The 25,953-nt window shown below is 39.3% G+C and overlaps 2 protein-coding genes across 5 annotated transcripts; both read right to left on the bottom strand.

Moving 5' to 3' along the window:
• Positions 1 to 8,195: 8,195 nt before the first annotated feature.
• On the bottom strand, positions 8,196 to 19,734 carry LOC307032779 (uncharacterized protein). 4 transcript variants are annotated; one of them, XM_079671027.1, is made up of 4 exons: positions 19,412 to 19,734; positions 19,153 to 19,253; positions 18,073 to 18,138; positions 8,196 to 10,094 (listed from the first exon to the last, which is right to left on the bottom strand). In XM_079671027.1, exons 2-4 carry the CDS (start codon positions 19,183 to 19,185, stop codon positions 9,141 to 9,143), a joined length of 1,053 nt encoding a protein of 350 aa, XP_079527153.1. In that variant the 5' UTR covers positions 19,186 to 19,253; positions 19,412 to 19,734; the 3' UTR covers positions 8,196 to 9,140. The 4 variants fall into 4 exon arrangements, with proteins under 4 accessions (XP_079527153.1, XP_079527155.1, XP_079527154.1 ...); XM_079671029.1 differs by lacking the exon at positions 19,153 to 19,253; XM_079671028.1 differs by having other exon boundaries at positions 19,149 to 19,734.
• A 1,106-nt stretch (positions 19,735 to 20,840) lies between these two features.
• Positions 20,841 to 25,645, bottom strand: LOC307034441 (uncharacterized protein). The gene is made up of 13 exons (XM_079673279.1): positions 25,356 to 25,645; positions 24,795 to 25,088; positions 24,584 to 24,709; positions 24,047 to 24,210; positions 23,730 to 23,885; positions 23,461 to 23,565; positions 23,139 to 23,186; positions 22,587 to 22,730; positions 22,035 to 22,130; positions 21,742 to 21,789; positions 21,451 to 21,564; positions 21,250 to 21,303; positions 20,841 to 21,062 (listed from the first exon to the last, which is right to left on the bottom strand). Exons 3-13 carry the CDS (start codon positions 24,627 to 24,629, stop codon positions 21,060 to 21,062), a joined length of 978 nt encoding a protein of 325 aa, XP_079529405.1. The 5' UTR covers positions 24,630 to 24,709; positions 24,795 to 25,088; positions 25,356 to 25,645; the 3' UTR covers positions 20,841 to 21,059.
• Between the last annotated feature and the right edge of the window lie 308 nt (positions 25,646 to 25,953).

Consider the following 25,953-nt stretch of genomic DNA (forward strand, 5'->3'; position numbering starts at 1 on the left):
GAGGCACAGCAGCCCTCTGTCTGATGGACAGATGTGTTCATGACCACTTAGATATTTACTTTGAATTCATTCACAGTGCGGTATAATGAGACAATAACAGGCTACACACACACACACACACACACACACACACACACACACACACACACACACACACACACACACACACACACACACACACACACACACATATTTATATAAATATATATACAATTTCAGAATCAAACAGAGCACTCTCATAATAACGTAACACTATCAGAGACTGGATATATCCCCCCCCCCCCCCCCCCCCCTCTCTGGTCGCTACAATGAGGAAAATAAATTACGGGCCAAACGTTTTATTTACAAGTATTAAAAGTAAGCAGAGGACACCAAACCAACTGAGACCTGTCTGTCCGCTGCATCTACGCACACACTGCACCACAAACACCTGCACCACACACACCTGCACCACACACACGCACCTATAGCTCCTAAAACAGGCTACAGCCGTTGTGTATTTTATTATGCGAAGCACTAAATGGTTTTAGAAAAATATCGACTCTTTGTTTGTATATCTACTAAACTAAAGCAAATAAAGAGAGTAGGCCTGTTATACTGAGTGATATATATTATACACACTGCTCTGCTTTCTGCACGGACCTCACAGCTGTTCTCACTGTAAACATCGCGTCGCGATGAAAGCAGTTAATAAAATAATATCCAGGGGATGCATGCAGAGCTGTCATTGGCTGAGATAAGTCCGGCCGTGCGTCACGACTCTTTGAAACATCTCTGTTCCCGGAAATGCATCCACGAAGGAGCCGTGGAGGACCCATCAGTGTCTCCTCGGTTATAGCTCCTCCAGAGAGCCTCCTCGACGCTCGATCCTCGGTCCTCGAAGTGCATTTAGAGAAATGAGATGTCTTTCAACATGGCGCGCTGAAATTCATTTCCGGGTCACTACCGGAGGATCGAGGAGTCGAGGAGGGGGATTTGATGAAATGAGAAAGGGCCCCAGTGTTCCTCGTCAGTTCGTATTGTCTCTTGCTATGGTCAGGTCTATGCTCCTTGTGCTCTTGAAAAGTTTGATTCCTCACTACGTGAGCGCTTTCATTTTTTGTTCTCTATTTTTGTCTTCTCGGCTAGAGATTTGATAGTTACCTTTTTGTTGTTCAATGCTGTATTTGGAAAATAAAGTATCTTACAAATACTTTACCTCTGTCTCCCGGGTCGTGCAATTGGGTCCTACATCCTAAGTGTCTGAGTTCGTAACACGATCAAATGTGTACATGATGGTTTTGTTGTTGTTAACCTGCAGATCTAACTCCCAGTCTCCCAGATGTTTGTACTGCAGGAGGTTAAATAAGGGGAGAGAGGGAGGATGAGGGACAGAAAGACCAACAACATGAATGTAATATTTGAACAGAAAATATCTACAAAAAAACACAGTTTTTTTTCAGTCCGCTAGCTGACAAACACACAGATGTTGATTTCAACAGTATTTTTCAGTTGCTAACACACTAAAATCTCACATGAGGCATCATTATTTAATCTCACCCTCAAAAGAGCAAAACCTGAGCTCAAATCTCCAAAACTCTAAACACATGTTCAGCTCTACACCCAATTTGCAATTCAACATGGCACTTTTAGTAAAACACTACACACGGTTCTCTAATGGCGCATTTCCACTGTAGGGCCTCGCACGGCTTAGTATAGTTAGGCCTTGGTAGGCCAGGCTCACTTTATGCTGCGTTTCCATGACAGTTTAGGAACGGGGGACGTAACTATAGTAACGCAGTGTAGGCAGAGCCGTGACGTCATCTTCAATGCGAAACACAAAACCAACATCAGTGCTACGTGCTGCACTGGAAATGCGCCATAAGTAAAACACAGAAATCTGCTAAACACATGAACCAATCAACAAATACACATGCCAAATGACCATGAACACCAAACTGCTTTATTGTTGACTCAGCAATCAGGATGTAAACACTTGAACAAGGCTCCACATCAGGGACGTTCACAGACATTTGGAGGGGCTATCGCTCTGAACTGGAACAAGGGCCTCCCCCCCGATAAAAAACACAAGACAAATTGTAACTTGTTTTTAATGTAAAAGAAACCAAACGATTATTACATCAACTAAATTGAACAGTAATTCACATCTCATAACAAAATAAGCTAAGGCGACTACTTGCATTCGGTAACTTGATTTTAAAAATGATAACCAGGGACTTTTTTTGTTTTGCGGTCCATATCTCATTAAAATATCTAATGTTAGTAACTATTAAAGACAACATGGGGACAATTCTGTTCTAATGTAGTTTGCCCGTTCTGCTGTCCAGACATACTGATACAATAGGGCCTCTAACTAATTACCTTAAATAAACTCACTAATTAATTAAACCAGTTAAATACGCATTATTCTTATTCTTATCATTCTTTATGAGCGCAGTAACGGTAAGGTATCTAATTACTTATTTATTTAGTATTCCATAACTTAGTAACAGAGATGGTCAAACTAAAGTAGAGACATGGCAGAAATCCTACAATGAAGCGGGACAGTGAAGTGTTCTCCGTGACAGGGCGATCAAGAAAAGAGAGCGAGCGTTGAGGGAGTTTACAGATGAAAAGACACAGAAAGACAGAAGCACAAAAACAACAAGTAGGCTATATTTAGGTGTTTTTTTGTAAATAACCGACGGTATCAAGAGGAAGTAAAGTCCCCTGGTTTGTCCCTTATAGCCTAACTGCCATGAGACAACTCAAAATCAAGTTTCCAAAATCCGAACCTGAGGTGGTCTTAACGCACCGGCAGATGACAGCGCTGACAAAGTCTGTTTCCCGCAGCGAGACGCTACAATACTAATTGTGGGCTTATCATGTTGATTCGGCCACAACAGAAAACAGAAAAACAAACTCTCGCTCTCTCCAGAGGGGCAGATCAGCCAAAAAGGCCAAACGGGTCGTTGCCTGGGCAACATTAGCCCGTACCTTAGCACGTCCCTGCTACACATAATACCTTTTTACAACAACAATGGATACATGGATAGCATCAAGAGGAAGAGGTATAGGGTGGATGAGAGAGAGGGAGGATAAGAGAGAGAGGGAGGATAAGAGAGAGGGAGGATGAACTGAAGTCAATTGAATAGTTTATTTGCAGCATAACGGTTAAAGCTGTCTTTTCCATTTACTGTATCCGATAGAGAGCATACTTTTGGTTTACACAACTGCAACTGTGTTTGCTGTGCATCCATTTCGTTGTGGAGAGAACTACAAATGTTTTGTTTCAACAGAATATTGGTGTTTCTGCACATTTTTCTGTAGGGCATAGTTTTCTACATACAGAAAAAAGCCCATAAAAGTAAGTGTGCTTGAGATTGAGCACAACAGTGTGTAGATAGTTGAAAAAAGTGTCTTGTACTGTGGTGGCTTCCTTCCTTGTTTTTCCATCAAGCCACGAGACACCTTAAACAGACAGTTCTAACTCGTTTCTTTCCTTTAAATTACTCACAGTTTGAAGTGTTGCTTGGCCTCCGATGGTTTAGAAGATGTTGTGATGTGTTTGCTCAAAATATTTTGCACATATGCAACAAAAGAAAAATAGGCCTTTACAATATTCAAAAGAAATAGGCAAAACTCAAATAAAACAACAAACAACTTAGGTATTCTTTCTTTCTTTGATAATGCTTATAACTTCATAACTTAAAGGGTACTTGTACGATTTGTGTGTACGTATACGGTACGAGTACGGTACGGTTAAAAGCTGTTCCTCGACGGCGTCTCTCAACAGGTTGCCCATCACTGTGGCTTTAGCACAGGGACCGTGGGAATTGTAGTCCTTTATAGTGCGTTGACTACAGACGTCACAATTAGGCTGCCTTTCTTATCAAATCAAAAATACTGGCTCTAACATACCGGCCCCTATTGTTATGGGCATCTTTAATAACAATAAACAAACATTCAAAAAGAGCCAGAGAAAGGCAGTCTTCATATTCTATTTGAGATAGACAGGGTGTCTTAATTGTCCATATTCAGTTATTTCCTTATTCTAAGGCAGGCACCAGTAGCTATATTTTGCTTATTGGTCTTTCCAGCGTGATGGTTTTTGTCTTAAGAAGAACACTCCGAATCAGTCCTCCAGATCCAGGACGCATTTCCATAACTCTTGCCATTAACCAGGATCCACGAGGTGTATTTCAATCCATGATTATTACGATGTCTCCAGGTATGAAGTTCCTTTTAATGCGATTCCATTGCTGTCTTTCTTGCAAAAGTGGTAGATATTCTTTGATCCATCTGGTCCAAAACAAATTTGCTATGTACTGCACTTGTCGCCAGTGGCGTCTTGAGTATGTATCTTGCTGATGGAATAAGCCTGGGGTTCAACGAAGGATTGACCTTGTGCTGCGGCAAATGGCTTGGTGTGAGAGGTTCCAAGTCATTTCGATCATTTGACACTGTAGTTATTGGTCGGCTATTGAGAATTCCTTCAACTTCACACAGAACTGTTGAAAGGCTTTCGTCATCAAGTGTTTGTTGTTTTGTGATGGAGAGCAGAATTTTCTTTACAAGCCGGATTAGTCTTTCCCATACTCCGCCATGATGTGCTCCATGAGGAGGATTGAATGTCCATTTCACCTCCTTTTATTGGAGGGCTTGTTCTATTTTGCTCAGATTCCACTCTTTTATAGATTCCTTCAGCTCTCTTTCAGTGGCAACGAAATTAGTCCCATTGTCTGACCTCATCTCCAATACTTGTCCTCTTCTGCTGATGAAACGTCTGCAGGCATTAATGCATGAATCTTTATCTAACGAATGAGCTACTTCCAAGTGCACCGCTCCGGTTGTTAGAGAGGTAAAGATAACTCCATATCGATTCACAATGCTTCGTCCTCTTTTCACTTCCAGTGGGCCAAAGTAATCCACTCCAACATATGTGAATGGTGGTAGGTCTGTGGTAATTCTGTCTTTTGGCAGATCTGACATATTTTGTTCTCCTGCATTTCCATGCATGCGTCGGCACACAGTACATTCAAATATTATTTTTCTGGCTAATGCATTGGCACATGTTATCCAGTATGTTTGTCTTAACCTGGATAACATATGATTCCTTCCACTGTGACCAACTTGTTGATGAATATCTCGAAGTATGGTTTTAGAGACATGGTGGTGTTTTCCAAGAATGATTGGGTGCTTTGCTTCCTCAGGCATTGCCATTTTATTTAGCCTTCCTCCAACCTTTACCAGTTCATTCTCGTACACTGGATCCAATTTATACAGTGTACTACTTCCATTTCGAAATATAAATGTGAAGTAATTGTTATGTAGCAACTCCTCTGACGGCCTCAACGCCTCTGCCCATTCACTTTTAATGGGGTGACGTCACGCTTTGCCGAACTGCATTCTGGGAGCGTCACTTCGCTTCAAAAGTTGAGCAATGTTCAACTTTTGAAGCTTAGACGGAAGCGTCAGCCAATCAAATCATATGCCAGTTCAGGCTCTAGCCAATCAACCGCGTTCTTGTGTGTCCGGGGCGGGAGATTCATGTTATTGGTTGTTGGTCGAGCTTCAGACACGCCCGCCGGCAAGCTTCAACGCACGCCGCCGTGTGGACGCTGTGTTAGACTTAATAGGCTTGTTTGAGATGAGCTGCGGCTCGCCTCGAAAGTAGACGAGAATAGCCGATCGCAGCCAGGGGAGGTCTCAAAAAGCTTGATTGAAGTCGGACAGCTCAGAGTCGGCTTCTTCTATTCCTTTTTCTCTCGTTTTTTTGGCGGATTGCAAACAACTTTAAGGTGCATACCACCACCTCCGGAATCGGCTTGATTCGGTTTGCATTTATAAAGAATGCACAAATGTGTTGTGTCGTTAATGTCAGATATGTACTAAGTAAATACATTTGTTCCTGCTCAAGACTAGATTCAACTGTATTGGTATTGCACAGATTACAGGTACTGAGACAACAAAATGCAGTTTAGGAGTGCAAAAAGCAGTAAAGTGAAAAGTAATGTACACAATCTACAGAATAAAATATAGAAGGAATTGAATGATGAATAAATAGTGAGGGGTATGGATACACTAGATATACACTGCAGCTTGTGAGCAGTATGAACAGTGTGTATGAATATGTTAAGATATATAAAGTATGAAAAAGGTAAGCAGTGCAAGTATAGTATAAAATATATGGATATTAATTTCATGATAAACATTGAGGAACAATGATGAAAAATGTGAATGGAAGTGGCGACATAAAACTGACACAAAAGAACAACAAACTTTTGCCGAGCCAATTGGAGAGTTCCACCAGCAGCACGGGGTAAAAACCACCAATGAGCGCTCAGCTCGAGATACAAGCGAGTCGTTTCCCATCAAGCATTTCGCTTCCGAAGCCCGCGGAGAGAAACTGCGCCACCTCACCGCGCCTCGCTCTCAAGTCTGCGGGCGTCTTTTTCCCGCGAGATTTCAACGTCTCATGTAGGCGAGCCTTCAGAGCAAGTCGGACAAAATGACTAACCATCATGCAACGCTCTAGCAAGACGGCGATCGCAATTGCGCAGGTCTGCGTCATTCTCGCTCGTCTCAAACAAGCCTAATGTGAAACCTTCAGGGACAACAGGAGGAAGGTGTGAACCCCTCCTCCCCTCATCTACCACAAAGGTTTTGTCCCCCCTTTATGTCCTACCCTCTCCTGAGATGACCCCTCTCCCCCCCAGACTAATCTTGCAGGTCATTTAGCTTGAAATGTAGCCAAGGGCTACATGCAGGAATTAAAAACCCCAACAGAATAAAAAACATTCAGTAATGAGCAAGAGAAACAGAGAATATGAATGTAAAATAAAAAAGGCTCACTGAAAATTAACATGAAGATGAAACAAGATGAGATTCCGATTGAACACCAATGTCCTCTTTTAATCTTTCTAGCAGCAGTTTAAATAAAGACCATACATAAAAACCTAATGCAAAGTTATTGTAAGTTATTATAAAACATTAAAGTCCTTATCTTACATTAAAAACTTTTTTTGGCAGTTGATTTCTGGGGGGTGTATGCAACAGATAGTCAATGTATGTTTCTTTATTTCATACTGAATAATATGTAAAAAAAGGAAAAATATTAGGTCCAATAAAAAAACTTTGCTTCTGGAAGCAGGCCATTTCGTGACGTCTCGTGTGGTTCCCGGCTGCCGCTGTCTGGCTCCCTGCTGCCGTCCGGATCGACAGCCAATGCGCGCAGCGTAAAACCTTCTCTTTCGGGAACAAATGAACGGTAAAACCATCCCGATTGGTGTTGCTACACCCGCCAACGACACACCTCTTCACCATGATCCGGAAAAAACAAGACAAACTCGGAGATAAACACTGATACACAAAGTTGACATGCGGCTATACCAGCAATGCTACACTGTGTGATGCTGGGACGGGCTGAACTCACCAGGATTCGCGGAACCACACGTGACGTCACGACACAGCACCAAGCAGCGGCAAGTTTGAATCCAGACTTTTCTGGATACCTCTGAATTTGACCCATTTTCCCGATATTAACAAGTGATTTACAGCAAATAGGAAACGATATTCGATCTATATCACGTGTTACTGGAATAAGACCCAACAAGTTAATGCATTTTGAAACAGTTCTATGATCTTTCAGCTACAGTAAATTACGCAAGATAAGGACTTTAAACAGTTTCTAATGATTATTCGGTGTACGTTGGCACCACCGTGGCTGATGTTCTGTTGTTCACCCAGAGAGAGCGCGGGACACGACGCGTTAATTAGTATTCTAATGTATAGGTTGGCTACTTAGCTTACTTCGTCTCCTTCATCAGCCAGCATCCTTGGTATCTGTTATTCACCGAGTTGATTCTCGCTAAGTCGCCAATATAAGGCTTAGTCATCTTGCCAAATAGTGAGCCTGTGGTGATGTATGAAAACTATGTTAGAACTGGTTTATAAATGGTTCTTAATGATTTATAAAGTTTTTAAAACCTAATTCATAACCTAATTATAAACCCTTTATGAATCCTTTATAAGGGTAGTCTTATTGTAAAGTGGTACCGTTTTTCCTTGTCCGATGTGAGGGTCTAAGGACAATGTCCTCTTTGACTCTGTCTAGCAGCAGTTCAAATAAAGACCACTCATAAAAACCTAATGCAAAGTTATTATAAGTTATAGTAAAACATTAAACCGTTTGTAATGATGAGTCGCAGGGTCTATTTATGTTGACAAGTTTAATGAGGAAATAGAAAACAAGTTTTAAGTTCACAGCTCAGATTATTACAGCAGCAAGAATCACATTAACTGAGAACACAGACGGCCGTCACAATGAAGTCAAATAATGAACATGAGATAATATTATATCAGAGTTTCACTAGAACAATGTTTGTTCAAACAAAACAAGAACATCACAAATGTACTTTATCACTGCTCATATCTAACGTGTCTTAATGTTTTGAAAATCACTTGAAATACATTTTAAAAAGTACCAAGAAGTTGGTTCAAATCTTCACGCAGTCCGTCTACATCCTGTGCTCGACTGCATAATGTGCATAGTTCAATAGTTCAGGATGTTCTGTCTAGTTTCATATGTCTGGTTTCAATCAATCAATCAATGTTTATTTATATAGCCCAATATCACAAATGTTACATTTGTCTCAGTGGACTTAACAGGTTGTACAGAATATCAGTATGACAATACGAAACCCTCTGTCCTTAGACCCTCACATCGTACAAGGAAAAACTTTGGAGAAAACCCCAGTTTAAAGGGAAAAATGGGACAAACCTCAGGGAGAGCAACAGAGGAGGGATCCCTCTCCCAGGACGGACAGACTTGCAATAGATGCTGTGCCTGATAAGACATTCTTGGACCAAATTATAGCCAATTTAAATGTTTGTACTAATGGTACGCTTAATAGAGGTAGGTGAGGTAAAGGCGAGGTCTGTCACGTACACTTAAACAGCAGATCTGTCAACAGAAAATAAATGAGAAATACAAATATTCACTGAGTGTTGGGCAACAAAAAATAGTTAGAACCTTTCTGAACTCGATATTCACTAAAATTGTCCATAAAAAAACATGTTTATTAGAAGGTAAAGTCACTGTTGGTCAGCTTTACAATTGGAGAAAATCAGGAGGAATGCTAGCTTGACTCAGAAAAGGATCAGATGGTTGCAGAGTGAGTGCGCTGGTGGACTTTAAGATGATCAGATCTTGTGAAAGCTTTCCCACACTGGTCACAGCTAAATGGTTTTTCTGCAGTGTGAGTGCGTTTGTGGGCTTTAAGATTACTACCATGAGAAAAGCTTTTTCCACACTCTTGACACCTGTATGGTTTCTCTCCTGTGTGAATACGATGATGTTTTTTGAGATCACCTGATGTAGTGAAGGTTTTTCCACACTGGTCACAGCAGTATGGTTTCTCTCCTGTGTGATAACGATTATGTTTTTTGAGATCACCTGACGTAGTGAACGTTTTCCCACACTCTTCACACCAGTATGGTTTCTCTCCCGTGTGAATACGATGGTGGATTGTGAGCTCACCTGATGAAATGAACGTTTTTCCACACTCTTCACACCAGTATGGTTTATCTCCCGTGTGAATACGTTGATGGACTGTGAGTTTACTTGATGTAGTGAAACTTTTCCCACACTCTTCACAGCTGTGTGGTTTCTCTCCGGTGTGGATTCGCTGGTGGGTTTGAAGGTAACCTTTTAGAGAAAACGTTTTCCCACACTGGTCACAGCTGTACGGTTTCTCTCCAGTGTGAATACGCTGATGGGATGAAAGGCTGCTTTTCTTAGAAAAAGTTTTGCCACACTGATCACAGCTGTGTGGTTTCTCTCTAGTGTGAATGCGCTGATGAGATGAAAGGTGACATTTCTGAGCAAAGGTTTTCCCACACAGGTCACATCTGTATGGTTTCTCTCCAGTGTGAATACGCTGATGAGATGAAAGAATGCTTTTCTTAGAAAAGGTTTTCCCACACTGGTCACAGCTGTAGGGTTTCTCTCCAGTGTGAATGCGCCGATGAATCTTTAAAGTTCTAGATGTTGAGTAGGATTTGTTACACTGGTCACAGATGTGATGTTCGGTTTCCTTTCTTCTTCTCCGTTCCTAAAATATTCAGCAAGAGAAAGAGTCAGTGAGAGGCCTTGGTGCAGAGATCTACAAAAATAAAACAAGCCCATTTATTTTCATATGACCAAATCATACTTTATCAAATTTGATGTTTTCTTTTATTTCAAAGACTTTAGTTAAAAAAACTCCAAATCTGACCTTATTTCTGAATTCTGACTTTCTCCATTTTTTTTCCTTTTTCAGATTTCTGAATTTCTTTTTGATTTGAATTTCGATCAGATTTTTCTCCATATTTTCACAATTTTCTCAGAATGTTTTTATCTGATTCGTTACATCTTTCAGAAGTAATTGTTTATTTTCAGAATCCTGACTTTCTCATTATTTTGACTTTTTCCAGAATTCTCACTTTTTCGTAATATGGACTCTTTTCAAAATTGTGACATCGTTTTCAAAATTGCGACTTTTTTCATAATATAGTAAATTTTTTCATAATACTTACTGTTTCTCATGATTTTGACTTTTTCCCCAAAACTGTAATTTTTTGAAATTGTATTATTATCACATGTTTTATTCTATTATATTTATCATCAGAATTTGATTATTTTTAATACATAGTACAACCATGTTATGCTACTTAGTACTTCTACCCCACTACAACTCAGAGGTAAATGGTGTACTTCTACTCCACTACATGTATTTAATCCCTTTAGTTACTTTACAGATGTGGATGAATGATTATGTGAAATATAATCAAGTCTTAAATCAGACTTTAGATCCACCTGGAGTAAATTCACAAGCTACCCTGCAGTATACAAAGTCATTCAAACTAGCTGCACCTTTAACAGCTTTAAGAACACTTTAATGATCAATCATTATAAAACATATCATATCCACTATTGTATTTTTTTTCATAATACATTGCTTTTTGGAATTCTTACTTTTTCTAGTGATTTGACTGCAATCTTTTCTGACTTTTTTCTCAGCATTCAGATTTTTTCTGAATTAGGATATAGCATTTTTTTTTTTTAAACTTTTTTATATTTACATGTTTCAGAATGACAGTATTGAGATTTTTCCAAACTCTAAGAATTTCAATGTTTTTGAATCATAATTTTGACTTTTGTTCTCCGAATTATTGTCTTTTCAACAGAATTGGATTCTTCTTTTTCCACATTTTTCTTAGAATTTTGACCAAGGCTCTGGTTTCAGACAGAGGGTTAAAAGAGGTGCTGCAGCAGAGGCAGTATGAGAAAAATAAAGAGCTTTTTTTTGGAAATATTTTTTTATTTAGCTTTTCACATGTAAAAGGCCTCACTGACCTTTAAACATGCTATAACATGATATACAGTACAAACAGGGTTATGGGTTACCTCGAACTTATTCAAAGAAAAAATAAAATACTAAAAAAAAAAAGATATAAAAATCCCTTCTAGACAAAAGATGGTCGTATTGGTGTAACATAGATTACCCATTTTTCCCATATTAACAAAAAGATTCCCTTTTCCAATCTCAAAGCAAGGGTTATCCTTTCCATCTTAAAAATATCATACACAATGTCAATCCACTCATCCAAAGTAGGTTTTCCTGGTGTTAACCACATTCTGGTGATGGCCTTCTTGCAAGCAGCAGGAGTGAAAATATATATTTATCTTTAGAGGAAAACATTTCTGGTGGTAAAGCACCCAAATATAACAATTCAAATTTAAATGAAATGTCTACCTGAAAAACCTTTTGTAAAACTTGTGCTTGTACTCTGTATTTGATTTATGTAATGACAAACTTGAAGGAACCTGTAAAAATCATCACGTTTCAAGTCAAACTGCCCCTTCAGATTCTGAAAGCTGTTCATGGACCCCTTGAGAAAATATGTGCAGACCAAAACTTAAATCTTGCATCCCATCTTCCAGGTACACATTTTAGATCATACACACACACACCATCTTAAACCCTTTACAGCCTCCCTCAAGTGATTTTGAGTTACCAGTCTGTTCCACACCTTAAATGACAGACTGATCCATGGGTTTATCCATTTGTTTAGTTTATTCATCAACACTTTTGCAATTTGAAGCTTGAATTGGAATTTATTCTGATACAGCACTCTCAATCTCCTTCCATCTAGCAACGTACTTTGGATTGCACCAGCATATTAATGTTCTCAATTGAGCCGCAATATAGTAATCCTTTAAACATGGGAGTGCGACACTGCCCTTGTTTTTAGACAATTGTAAACTCTGATATTTAAATATTGGCCTTCGTCCCTGCCAAATGTACCTTGAGATATGTTTATCCCACTCCTGAAATTGTTGGTTAGATGGTTCTAGTGAAAGGGACTGGAAGAGATACAGCAGTCTCGGCAAAATAACAATTTTAACCGATTCAATGCGTAAACTAAAATTGAGAACAGGAACAAGGTCCCATCTCCTTATGTCTTGCCTAATCTTTTGGTTCAAAGGTAGTACTTCATGGATTCAGCATCCCACCTCAATTTATAGTTTTTCTTCATATTTACTGAGGGGAAGTACTAAAAACTCAGAATTTTTCTTTTCAAAACATTCAGTTTATATCCAGAGAAAGATCCATATTGTTCTAACATTTAGACCCTCCAGAAAAACGCGATTCTGCGATCGCAGAATTTACCGCATAATCAGCAAAATGGCGCAGATTTTTAAAAGGCCGCATATTTATCAAAAGGCCACATAATCCCCGCATTTTTCCACACAAAGTTGAGAAAAAAAAAAGTTGACTCGTCTTGACGTGACGTCATCAGCTCGCGCATCACAGAATGTAAACAACACTGTATAGAGTGAATGTGTGGAGCTCACACGATAGAGAAAACACCAAGATGAAAAAATCTAATCCATCTCATTTACCGACGAACATTTCTACTAAAGACCGGGCAAAAAGTGGTGTGAAACTATTCTACTATTCTGTGTTGGAGCATAAGAGAAAATCGACGGTGACGACCCACTTTGATTCATTCAAACATTCGAAAATGCTTTCTGCTGCTGCGGACAAGAAAGCCAAACAACTCACATTCACCGAGGCATCAACCTCCAAAACCCTTTCGAGGGCTACAAGAAACTAAGTGAGTAGCCTACAAGATTGAAGCTGGTCAGATAACGAACGAGTAAATGAAAACGGAATGAGGCGGAGAAGTGTGTGTGTGTGTGTGTGTGTGTGTGTGTGTGTGTGTGTGTGTGTGTGTGTGTGTGTGTGTGTGTGTGAGATTAAAAAAGCCCAATTGCTTTTACAATAAATAAACATTGAATGTGTTTAATTGAATAGTAAAGGGGTTTAACGTTAGTGGCAGGTTGTGTGTGAGAGAGAATAAATAAGACAGCCCAATATTTAAAAAAAATGTTATTCTTTTTCCTCGCATATTTCGCAACTTTCCGCATATTTCGCAACTTCCCGCAATTTCACCGCATAAAATCACATAAAAACCCCGCATTTTTTATCGCATAATCAAGGACTTTAGCCCGCATAATCAAGGAATTTAGCCCGCATAATCAAGGATTTTCGCCCGCGTTTTTCTGGAGGGTCTAAACATTGAAAATAACTACCAGAGATTGTTCTGGGTTGGGTAGATACACTTAAATGTCATCAGCAAATAAGGAGATATTTGTGTTCCACCCCATTCATTACTATTATCTTGATATTGTTATTCTGAATAATTCACTGGCTCAGAGGTTCGATAAAGATTGCAAACAAGAGAGGGCTAATTGGGAAGCCCTGTCTCGTTCCCCACTCCAATGGAAAGGAATTTGATTCTGGCCCTAGGTCTCTCATATAGAGCCTGTATAGTTTTTTATAAACTATAACTATAAATATAATACTGTGAAATCCAAATGTATTTAAAACTCTAAACAGGAAAGTCCAATTTACACAATCAAATGCTTTTTCTGCATCGAGCCCAACTAATACTGCTTCCAAATTACTTTCATTTATATGGTTGATTATATGTAGTGTACTTCTGATATTGTCCTGGGTTTGTCTTTCTCGTACAAATCCTGTCTGATCAAGGCTAATCATTTGTGGTAATAATCCCTCTATTTGTTTGGCTAGTATATGGGTAAAGATTTTATAATCCTGGTTCAACACGCTAAATGGTCTAAAATTACTGCATTCAGTTGTATCCTTTCCCTCTTTTGGAATAAGTGAAATGACTGCCTCTTTCCAAGAGGGGGGTATAATGTTCTCCTTAAGAACCCAGTTAAAGGTAGACTGCAACATAGGTACCAATGAATCTTCCATCACCTTGTACAATTCCGAAGGAAACCCATCTGGGCCTGGGGCCTTATTCGATTTAAGATGTGCTATAGCTGACTACCATCTGACTTCTCTGCTCACTGTTCAGTTTAGGCAGATGTATCCCCTTAAATATATCCTCAATTTTCTCCCCATCAATTTGAGCTTGGGAGTATAGCTTTCGATAATATCCTTCAAAACTATTTTGTATTTATTTTAGTTTATACTGTATAGAATTAGTGATAGGATTTTTTATTTTATGAATTGAATTCTCTGCTTGTTGTTTTTTCAGCCTATAGGCTAATAATTTACTAGCTCTTCCTTCTCCTTCATAGTATTTCTGTTTTGTGAAAATTTACTTTTTTTGTACATCTAATTTATTTCATTATTTTTATTTTTGAGCAGTCCTCTTATTTTCTGATCAATATAGTCTTTATGATTTTGTTCCAAAGTTTTTAATTCTCCTTGTAACTTGTCTTTTTTTGCTTGGCTCTTTTTAAGTGAGCACTGTATCCAATTATCTTCCCTCGAAACACAGCTTTACATGCATCCCACAGTACTGGAGGGGAAACTTCACCATTTTGTCTTTCATTGCCAAATTGATTTTCTTTTTTATCAGCTTGGGCTGCCCAGTATGCACATTTGAAGAGTCCAGTTTAGGATTCAATCTTATGTTTGGATCCCCCCCCCCACAGATTAGGACCCCCTGAGTTTCTGCTATAATTAAATCAAATATCTGTTTAAAAAATCTGAATTAGGAGGAGCATAAATATTTAGTAGAGAAATCAATCAACCACCTAGATTTCTTCTCACTAATATATATCTCCGCTCTGTGTCCTTCTTTTGAAACGTGGGTTAAAAACTGTAAAGAATATTGCCACCCCCCCTCCTATGGCCAGCCGCATATGATGATGAGTACTCAGGGGTAGACATTCATTATCACTGGCCCCAACATTGTAACCACTGGCCCAAGAGCATTCGTCCGAAAAATCGACTAAAAAAAATGAACACATTAGTTGCAATTGTAATTTATGCACAAACTATACATTACTACTTGTACTACAACATTTGAATCATCAGTTCTTCCTCATTTTCCTCAATTGTTGTTCCAAACTGGTACTGATGTTTAAAGTCTTCTTAATTTAGTATGCTCTGTATCGTATAGATACGTTTCCTGCAAGAAGGCCACCTCAACTTTATCTGTTTTTAGTTTAGTTAATATCTTACTTCTCTAGATAGGATTTACAAGACTCAGATTTTCCGTCTGGATCAACCTTCCAGTTCCGTTAGCTTAGCATCCAGATGCACCTGCAGTTGTAGCAGCTCCGTCACAGCCTCCTCCGCCACCTGTAGCCGTGTTTCAGTCGCCTCAATCTGCCCTTCTGCCTCCGCAATTCTAGTGTTAATCATGTTTATTTCTTCACTAATCTCTTTCAGCTGCTGACCGTTGTCTTTCCTGAACCCTCTCAATTCTTTCATACCTCATTCACACCAACGTAACTCCGGTTCAAGCTCCGTGCTAGAGCTTTTCAGGTTCAGAACCGGTTCTTCGGTTTAGCTCCGGCTCTTTTCACACTGCCCAGAGTCCGACTGGTGCTGCGTCATTGCGTCATCGTTTGCGTCATGAAGTAACCGTTTGCGTGCCTGCTTCATAAAGCCAAACAGCGCGGAAACCCCCTCACCGACAACAACAACAATGGCCGATTGTGCTCCAGCTTCCTCTGTGCCTCTTTAGAAGACCAGATTCCCAGCAGGTAGCTGGTCTCTTCAGTGGACCACTGCTGCTTGTTAATTTTCTCCATCGTTGTGTACAAACTGGATAAAACGCTGGCTTTTTGTTGTTGTTCAGGAGTTGATGCCGCCCCTGCCCCCGCCTCGACGTAAGCGTGACGTATGTGGTGCTTTTGCTCTGGCCGGACAATTTTTTGGTGCTTGAAATGAACCGGATTCCGGAGCTAAGAGGCTGCTCCGCTGCGGTGTGAAGAGGAAAACCCGGTGCTTTTCAAGCTCCAGCTCCGAACCGGCCCTGAAACACCGTTGGTGTGAATGAGGTATCAGTATGAGGCTCATGTCCGCTCTCCCAGTTTGGTCTTCCTCGAGGTCCATAGGAGTGTCGTCGTCCCCCACCACGCTGCAGAACAAGGTAGGCTAGCTCCATCTCCGTCAAATAATATTTTTTACCCTTTCCTCTAGAAATTCTCAAGACCAAAACTCTTAAGCCAAACTGTGAAATAAATGTTTTATGTATTCCGGTTGTCGTTTGGTAACTTTTAGCACCGAATGTCGGGAGCACGTTCTTTAAGCAGCCATCACATCGCTCACCAAACCGGAAGTCAATAAAGAGCTTTTTGAACATTAAATCATGGAGACATATCACAGTAGAGCCACTAGATACTGATATACATCTGAACATCAGCAGGAGGGGACTCTTTAAAGTAAAGACACCACATACTGATATACACCTGATCATCAGCAGGAGAGGACTCTTTAAAGTAGAGACACTACTTACTGATATACACCTGAACATCAGCAGGAGAGGACTCTTTAAAGTAGAGACACCACATACTGATATACACCTGAACATCAGCAGGAGAGGACTCTTTAAAGTAGAGACACTACATACTGATATACACCTGAACATCAGCAGGAGAGGACTCTTTAAAGTAGAGACACTACATACTGATATACACCAGGGGCCTCATTTATAAAGCTTTGCGTAGGGTTCACGTGGGAAGGTGGCTTACGTAGGACAAAGCAAATAAATACGCACAAGAATATTCCGATTTATAAAACACTGGGTACGCCGGTTTCCCTTTATAAATCACAATCAACTCGAAATGCGGCGCAGCCCATATTTGCCTATACATAGTCAAAGAAACGCCCCAAAATAAGTGGTCCGAAAAAAGCTAATTACAAAATACCCATAACATTCCACAGGCAGTGTGGCAGTGTATTTGTACCGGGGAGAGGAGACCCCCTATGATGAGAAACTGTAAGAAATTATGGGGGAATCCCTCCGGAGTGGAGTCATGACGACTGGATCTTGAATTTTTTTCGTGGTTTGTGTTCCAGCTGTCGATCAGCTGTGCGCAGCGCCTCCACTGCAGCCTGTGCGTCTTAAACCCCCCCCCCCCCCGCAGCAACTCTATATCCACCAGTTAAAGGAAATAAAACTAATGTGTTGTGTTATATTAGCTGTACCAAATCCTGTGTTTTACGAGCGACTTATCAAGTATTGGCAAACGGCATAAAACACGATTAAACATGATAGTATAAACCATACTCGTACCTATACAACCTAGAGAAATGCAAAACGGCGCCAGTTTGAAGTAATTCTGTCTTTCTGCTTACCGCATCATTTATGAGAATACATAACATAATCGAGGTAGTTTTCAATAACATATCCGTATTTAATTATTTCTCCAAGTTATGTTTTTGTGTGCACGGAGGAGCCTCAAAGCGGCGTTTGTTTAATAATTTTAAGATTGGCTTTAATCCATTTGTGAAAATGTATTATTCATATATCATACATGAGAGGTAATATTTTATTTATGGTATTATTTAAACATATTTCTCTCCATTCTTCCTTCTGCCAACGGTCTCGCAGTTTCTCGTCCCTCCCGTTTTTTTGCGTACCGCGTACTCATGGGTGAGAGTGTGTGTGGAGGACCGCACATTTTCCCGTCAAGTCCTTACACAACACAAATGTCCCTCAGTGTAAGGGATAACCGTGTTAGGAATATATTGTGATGAAGTGAACACTGACCTGAGGTCTGGGGGTCTCTTTGTTCTCCTCCATGCTGCTCTCAGTGCTCCTTCTCCTGCTGGGTCTCTGAAATAAGTATTAACACTACAGTCAACACAAAACCAGTCTAAGAAGTAGCTTAGCAGCAGAGGTGGGAAGTACATTTACTCAAGTACTGTACTCAAGCACAACTATAAAAGGTACTTTACTTGAGTATCTACATTGTATGCTACTTCTACCCCTCTCCAGTTCAGAGATAAATTGTGTACTTTTACTCCACTGCATGTATTTAATACCTTTAGTTACTTTACAGATCTGGGTGAATGATGTGAAATATAATCAAGTGTTAAATCAGACTTTAGTTCCACCTGGAGTAAATTCACAAGCTACAAATGAAAGCCGATTTGTATCCTATCGGAACATGTGGTTTTGTGACAGTTGCTCTACTAAAGAATACATACAAAATATAATAAGTAGTATAATAATCTTTTACAGAAAGGAACAAAAATGAAGTTGTTTGCTAAATATACCAGCAGTTCAAATAAAGACCATTCATATAAACTTACTTGTACTTTACTTTAGTATTTCCATTTCCTGCTACTTTGTACAAATCAATACAAGAAACTAAATAAGTGTTTTTATACTTGAGATATGAGTGTCATCTCAAAAGAAGACATGGCTACACAGACTACTATAATGCTGTTTGAGTTTAATCTTCAATTTAAAGGAAACAGTGTTTTTGTTTCATAAATCAGGTGTCCATGTGCTGCATTAAACAACTCAAAGAATGGAAGTAGCCGAAATAAAAAGCAAAACGGAAATGAAGGCAGTACGTCTATTTACGGCCAATTGAACTGAAGTTTGCCACATGTCTAAAGCTTTACTATCTTCAAAGCAGACCTCAGCAGTTTTTTGTTTTGCCTCTCTGAAACACGGACTGATAATTGGAGTGGTAAAAACAGTAGCAACGGTAGACACGAAGCTATTATAGCGGTCAATGAGGGTCAAGTCACGGTGACTGTGTAACTCCATCGTGTATGCTCAGATTACCAGAGCCTCTCATTTGCTTTCTGACCTGTGTGTTGAAGGATACTTACTCACCTGCGCAGAGGCCCTTGAGCAGCATGGGGCCATTCACCCCTCTAGTCTGCAGTAGGCTACAGCTGTTAAATATTGCTTTTCACCACCTTGTGCTTGGACCCCTGTAGATTTTGCATTATTATTCCATCTACAATCAAAGTCTATCTATATCTGTATTTCAAAATGTATCGTAAGAGTGCTGGTAATCCACGTTTTTAAAGAATTTAACAGTAATCTGATTACTTATTTTTGTAACGTAATTATGATCAAATATAGTTACCTTATCCTCTGTATCGTGATTAAGTCATTTCGTTACTCCCCAAGCACATTCAAATCCCTTTATTTATGTTTAGCGATTAGCCACATAACATAACAAGCTAAACACAAACCGAACCACAGGAGGCCTTAAATCCGTCCGCGGCGACAAAACAACACTTTAACGGAAAACAGCTCGGATAAAATCACCTGTAAGGATAAACTAACCCTTTGTGTGTGTTTTAAAAGTCTCTTAAACACGTTAAATTCGCTATAAACTCCGTAAATCTGCATCAACGGCTGTTAGCAACGCCTGATAGCTTCTGAGTGCTGTATCCTGGCAACGGACCGCCGCGCAATGCATCATGGGGAGTGTAGCTTTCTATTTAAACAGCCTTTCATTGGAGACTACAAACAAGACACTGCCGGCTGGTGGTGAATAAGTGAATAAATAAAAGTATGAAAAATAGATAAAACAACTGGAATTAAAGAAATAATAATAATAATAATAATAATAATAATAATAATAATAATAATAATAATAATAATAATAATAATGATGATAATAATAATAATAATGATAATAATATATAGAAACATAAAGATGAGACGGGTATGACAGAATTGAAATGTTTTTTGTTTTAGAAAATAAATGTTACAATAAAAAATAACTTAGCCAGTGTTTTTGTTAAATAACTTAACCCTCTGTAATTAGTATTATTATGCACTCAATATATTTCTACATTACTTTTAATACATTTTAAATTCCTAGTAATGAATGAGTAACAAATTGTTCAGAAATGTGCGACATACTGCTCTAATCCATACATTTATTCCAAAAATATGTATTAAATGACAATGTGTTGTATTTCTGGCAGTGAACAAGCTGCAGAGAATGATCAGCAATATCTTAACGGAGTTTAATAATTTGATAATCATTATTAATCTAGCATGACAGAGGACAGACTTGTCTTTAAACTTCAAAAAAGTGGCTCTAGTAAACAAAAAATGTTGTCAAATGATTTTGAAAAAACATAATTTAATGTACACATACAACTCTACCGCATACATTGAAATGTATTTCTCACAGGACATATATACAGTATATACAGTATATACAAAACATATTTTGGAAGTTGATGCATCCAAAGCAAAAACCATCAGAACTGTACACCATCATCAATGATTTTCAAAATAAAACGCAGTTGATTCTGTTCATTACAGACAATTTAGTCGTCGATAAGATTAGGACAGAATAACAAATATTGAAAAACAAATATGTTAAGATCAAATATACATTATAAATCTAGCAGACATAAGCAAATGAAAGTTACTGAGAAACCAACAACTTTTATTTTGCTGACTTGCATTAGCTCAACTTTTGTCTTTATAAAAGCTCAATCTTTGAGATGTTTTCTTAAAATATATAAAACATAGGCTGTTCACACCATTCAAACAAAAGACGTTTTAAATTGTTGAATAGACCAGAATAATAATGTAGAAATGTGTGATTCTCTTCACTGAGCATCAATCTGAGTCATGCTGATGTTTAACGTTAATATTATTTATAATGTGGTAACTTGTCTCATGGTTTTTTCCTGCTCTCCATCTCTTTCCTTGGGTCCTTCAGTTCTTTCTCAGCTTCCTCTCTTCTCCTCCTGTAGCTTCTTCAGTCACTGGGTTGTAAAGAGAGATAGAGACATTTGACATCTAACACAGGACAATAAATAATTTTACTGTGACACAGTTTCACTCCAGTTTCAGTTATTCTTGTCTCAGATTTCATTTACTGGTTATTTTAATCAATGTGTGTGTGTGTGTGTGTGTGTGTGTGTGTGTGTGTGTGTGTGTGTGTGTGTGTACCTCCTTCTCCTTGCTCTCCAGTTGACCCTTTGCCTTCTTCAGCTGTTCATTAGTCTTAATAAATGATAAATAAATATACAGTTAGCAATTACTTTTACTCATTTCCATTTTGAACTGATGATTTGTCACATCACCTCTTATCGATCACAAGCAAGAGTAAGGTCACTGTGAATGACTTTCAGAAGAGAAAACAACACAAACCTCTCTGGTCTCTTTCTGCAGCTTCTCCTCCAGGACGTGAACTTCTTTCTGAGCTCCTTCCTTCCTCTGCTGCTCCTCCTCAAACTTCTGTCTGGAAACCATTGGCCATTTACACTGAAAGAGAGAGGAGAGATGAGTGTTTCTTTTTGGGGAACTGAACAAATCAAAACATGACAAATATGAACTTTAGCTTAACTACTCTCAATAAGTTCAAATGCCTTTTCCTCCCACAGCAGCTGTTTTAAAGCTAGTGATGATAAATCAGCTTTATGTCAGAAAACATTAACTTACTGAAGAAGAGGAAGGAGACTTGGCTTCAGCAGCTAGGCTTCTTTCCAACTGTGGAGAAAAGGGAGATCTTTAGATCATCAGTAGTCATAGCTCCATGGAGCAATTTGTGCATGATGGTGTCTCCATTTTCTGGATCTATTCTGAAATTCATAAAGATCCACATTAGAGCATACAGAGTTCTGCCATGTGCCAACAATGAGAGGGGAGAAGACTGCAAACATGGAGGTTTCCTATCTTTCATAGCCTTCACAGATATAATCTTATGATATTTCAAATTTGAATTTATGAGACACCTCCATGTTGATGGACTCCATCAGGGTCTGCAGGCTGGTCTCCATCCTCTGAACCTCCTCCTGCAGCTGCTGGACTTCAGCTTCCTTCACTTCACACTGAGAGGAGAGAGAGAGACATGTTTTATCATAAACCTTTATTCGTATGTATATCAGGGCTAAAGTGACTCATCTGCATCTGTTATGGAAACTAAACTCATGTCTAGTTTACACTGCTGGACTTTACCCTGATTTATATTAGAAAAGTAAGGGTTTTGTACTAAGACCTTTTCTATTGAGCTTATTTATGCTTCCAATTAAAAAGGAAACACTACAGAAGTTTCCTTTGTATCTAGATGATACCAATCAATGACCTAAACTTCCAGCATGCCTCAAGGACATAAACTCTTGGATGACCATCAACTTTTTGATGTTAGACATGAACAGTTAATATACTCTGCCCCAAACACGTCTAGAATCTAAATACATTGTTTACTTTCTGCACCGATCCTGTATATATTCTATAGAGAAGATCAACTGAAAACTATACTTTTAGTAACATATTCAAACAGTAACCTCTGCGATGTTGTTGTCTGTTTCCTTCTGTCTGCTCTCCAGCTCATTCTTCAGTGTCTCCACTTCCTGTTCAGCTTCATCCTTCTTCTTCTGTTCTTCTGTTTTTGAAGTCTGGATTTGTTTTGACTCAACATACCCTTCAAACTTTAAAGTGTTGCACAGTTTTAAGTGTTAAAGAATCCAGTCTGATTATCTCTTTGCAATCTATTAGTGATGAACATTGATATTAAGATCATTGACTCGTTTCCTGTTGTGTCTACATTGTTATTTTTGTTTATCTTATTATAATAATAATAATAATTCATTACATTTATTCAGCGCTTTTCCAAATGCTCAAAGCGCTGACATTACATATGACATACTGTATATCAGACATGTAACACATCAATACTGAGGACAATTCCCACAGGAGTGATTTAGGGTGAAGTCCCTTGCCCAAGGACACAGCGGCATGTTGACTGCAGTGGGGGTCAGGGCGGGATTGAACCGGTTCCCCAGCGCCCCTGATCTGAGGATCCACAGCTGTGATGCACTAACATCATGTCCACTTACCCAATCAAATCTGAAAAAGCTGTTTATGGTCGTCTGAATTCTCCACAGCTGGTAGAGGAAACACATGCAGAGACACGTGAGTACTACATCACAGCATGTGGTCATTATAGATGCTCATACAGTTAGGTGGATCTGTTATGCTCAATGTTACTGAATGAAGAACATGTATTGAAGTAAACATAGTGCACTACAATTAACTTTGTAAGCCTGAAACCTAAGTGTGGCATGCTGTGTCCCTGCTCCTGATGACTTGTTTTGGGGTTTCCTCAAATGCTTTTCTGTTTTCCAATGAATGCAGAATATCAAAGATGAAGAGGTGAACCTCTCTGTTTTTGTTCTCCAGATCTCCCTTCAGGCTCTGCAGCTCCTCCTCGTTCCTCTGTTTCTCTGCATGGAGATCCTGCAGCTCAGACTCTTTAGATTCAACCTGAAAGAACAGCAGGAAGATTAACATAATTTATTCACAGTCTAAAAGTAGGACTATCTGGACTCCACTTGGACCTGCAGGTTTGACCTTGTCTACACTAAGGAGGACATTGAAAGAGAATTCAAACAGGAATCAATGTGTTTCATTATGAAGTGGAGATGAACCTCTTTCTTCTTGTTCTGCAGCTGCTCTTTCAGAGTCTGGACTTCCTTCTCAGCTTCCTCTCTCCTCCTCAGCTGCTCTTTCAGAGTCTGGACTTCCTTCTCAGCTTCCTCTCTCCTCCTCTGCTCCTCAAGCAGCTGCTGCTCAGATTGATTTTTCTATGAGAGGAACAGTCACGTTTCTTTAATGATAATTTCTTAAGGTGCCACACAATGACACATGTTTTCATGCATTTCTGGCAGATCCTGTATCTTGATGTAAAGTCTTCTGTGCTTCTTGCTAAGACTTTACTTTTTCATGTAGTGGTTTCTCTACTTACCTTTTTGCCCTTCTTTCCAATGTTTCCCTTCAAAGCCTCCATATGCACAGTGTCAGGTTTCATCAGCTGTCCTCTTTCTCCTTCATTGAAAAACTGATCTTTAGTTTTAGATCGGTTCTTCTTTTCTCCTTTATCAACTTCATCCGAATGCTTTCTCTTTGTCTCTGTGTGAAATTAAACGTGTGTTGAGATGTGTTGAAAGAGAATTAGAGGAACTTTAGGAAGGGATCGAAGCACATGAAACTTTTTAGGCTACATTTAGCTGAGCAGTGGGTGATTGGTCAACTGCTTAGAGATGTCCCGCCCCTAGAGTTAGCCAATAGAAGCATGAGTGTTACATAGTGATGTCACTATGTTCAAAACAAAGAAGTCCAATAGAGGTGTTTCGGGCAGGGGGGGGGGGAGTTTGTGGGAGATATTATAGCCTTTGCAGACCATTAACATGCACACAAACCTACAGAACATACAGCACTAAGCTTAATAGGACTCCTTTAATTAACCAAACTGAATCAAATCTCCCGACTGTAAGTGACTTACTGAATATGTGTTCTCTCCACAGAGAGAAGAAAGAAACAGCCAGCATTAACAGAATGCAAACAGCCAAACTGACGGCCAGACCAATAATGACGGTAGAAAACCTGGACTGGAGCTTAAAGAAATCATCTGAAATGATAAAACACAGAACATCATATACAAATGAACAGCAGCTATTGGAGAATAAAACATGTTAAATAAACAGTTTGTCTACCTGGAACATGGAAGTGTGTCTGTGTGGTGCGGGTGGTGTTGTGGTGCTGCACTCTGCAGGTGAAGCTGCTGCTGGGTCTCTTCTCCACAGTCACTCTGCTGCTGACAGTATAGAGGTCATCAGGACCTCTGACTGTCTCTGGAGGTCCAGCAGAGAGGAGCTTTCCCTCAGCGTCCAGCCACAACACCTCAGGCTCCGGATACCAGCCTGCAGACTCACACTGCAGCACCACTCCTCCGCTCTGACCGTCCAGCCCTGATAAACTGATGACAGGCGGAGAGGAAGGACCTGATGCTGAACAGAAGAGACACCTTTAAAACAGGAGTGTCAGTGGGAGCAGAATACTGACACTTTTGACACTAGTTAACAATATAATATTAGCAAATTGAAATGTGCGCAAGGCCAATAACTAACTAAATTCCCATTGCCCGTTCCGTTCCTGTATAAATGCATTTATTGAATTCCGCATATTTTTAAAAGCTCTCTGCTTTTTCATAGCTTTACATTATGATTATGTAGTGTGATGTTTTTATTAATGAAATGTTTTTCTATATTACTCACCTTCAAAGTCTTCACTTGCCTTTCTTAATGTCCCACTTGATTTTTAATACTTTATTTGAGCTTTATTTTTTAAATGAAGCTGGTTTATGAACCTGTACTGAGTAGTTTAAAACCATAGAAGTAGAAGTACCTGACAATAATGTTGCCAATAAGCTTTCTAAATCAATTCAGTTTTGCAAATAATCATCGTATAAATAGTAAAATACTTAAATGTTGGTCACCATGAATAACACTGACTGTTTGCCGTTAGAGTTTTCTAAAAGTTATGAAAGATAAATGCAAACTCCACCATGAACACAAACTGTGAGTGTACTTAGCTAAAACTAGCTTAACAGACGAATGTTTATGCTTTAGAGGAGTATCACATGTATACGTTCCCAGATCAGAGAGTTGTACTTCGGAGAGTTTCAGAGAAATGTTTCCATGCTTCAGCTCATCTCTGAACAGCGAGGTTCTCCCTTTGTAGGAAGGATTTCTGGTGTTTTGGAGGTCCTGACCAGCACGCAACACGTTGACAAATATTGGGTTTAAGTCGGATCTCGTCCACTCCAACGTGTCTGCAGTAACATCCACCTCAGGCTCCAGGTGACATGGCAAA

The sequence above is a fragment of the Notothenia rossii genome, assembly GCF_949606895.1.
Source record: "Notothenia rossii genome assembly, chromosome: 3".
NCBI lineage: Eukaryota > Metazoa > Chordata > Actinopteri > Perciformes > Nototheniidae > Notothenia > Notothenia rossii.

Coding starts and splice junctions, on each gene's coding strand:
- LOC307032779 (XM_079671026.1), bottom strand. CDS start 19,680: ATGCAGATTTACGGAGTTTATAGCGAATTTAACGTGTTTAAGAGACTT. Junction 18,139..19,614: donor TTTTAAAACACACACAAAGG/GTTAGTTTATCC, acceptor TACTTATTTCAG/AGACCCAGCAGGAGAAGGAG. Junction 10,095..18,072: donor AAGAGACCCCCAGACCTCAG/GTCAGTGTTCAC, acceptor TGAATATTTTAG/GAACGGAGAAGAAGAAAGGA.
- LOC307034441 (XM_079673279.1), bottom strand. CDS start 24,629: ATGCTGGCTGTTTCTTTCTTCTCTCTGTGGAGAGAACACATATTCA. Junction 23,566..23,729: donor TGCAGAACAAGAAGAAAGAG/GTTCATCTCCAC, acceptor CTGTTCTTTCAG/GTTGAATCTAAAGAGTCTGA. Junction 22,131..22,586: donor CAGACAACAACATCGCAGAG/GTTACTGTTTGA, acceptor CTCTCCTCTCAG/TGTGAAGTGAAGGAAGCTGA.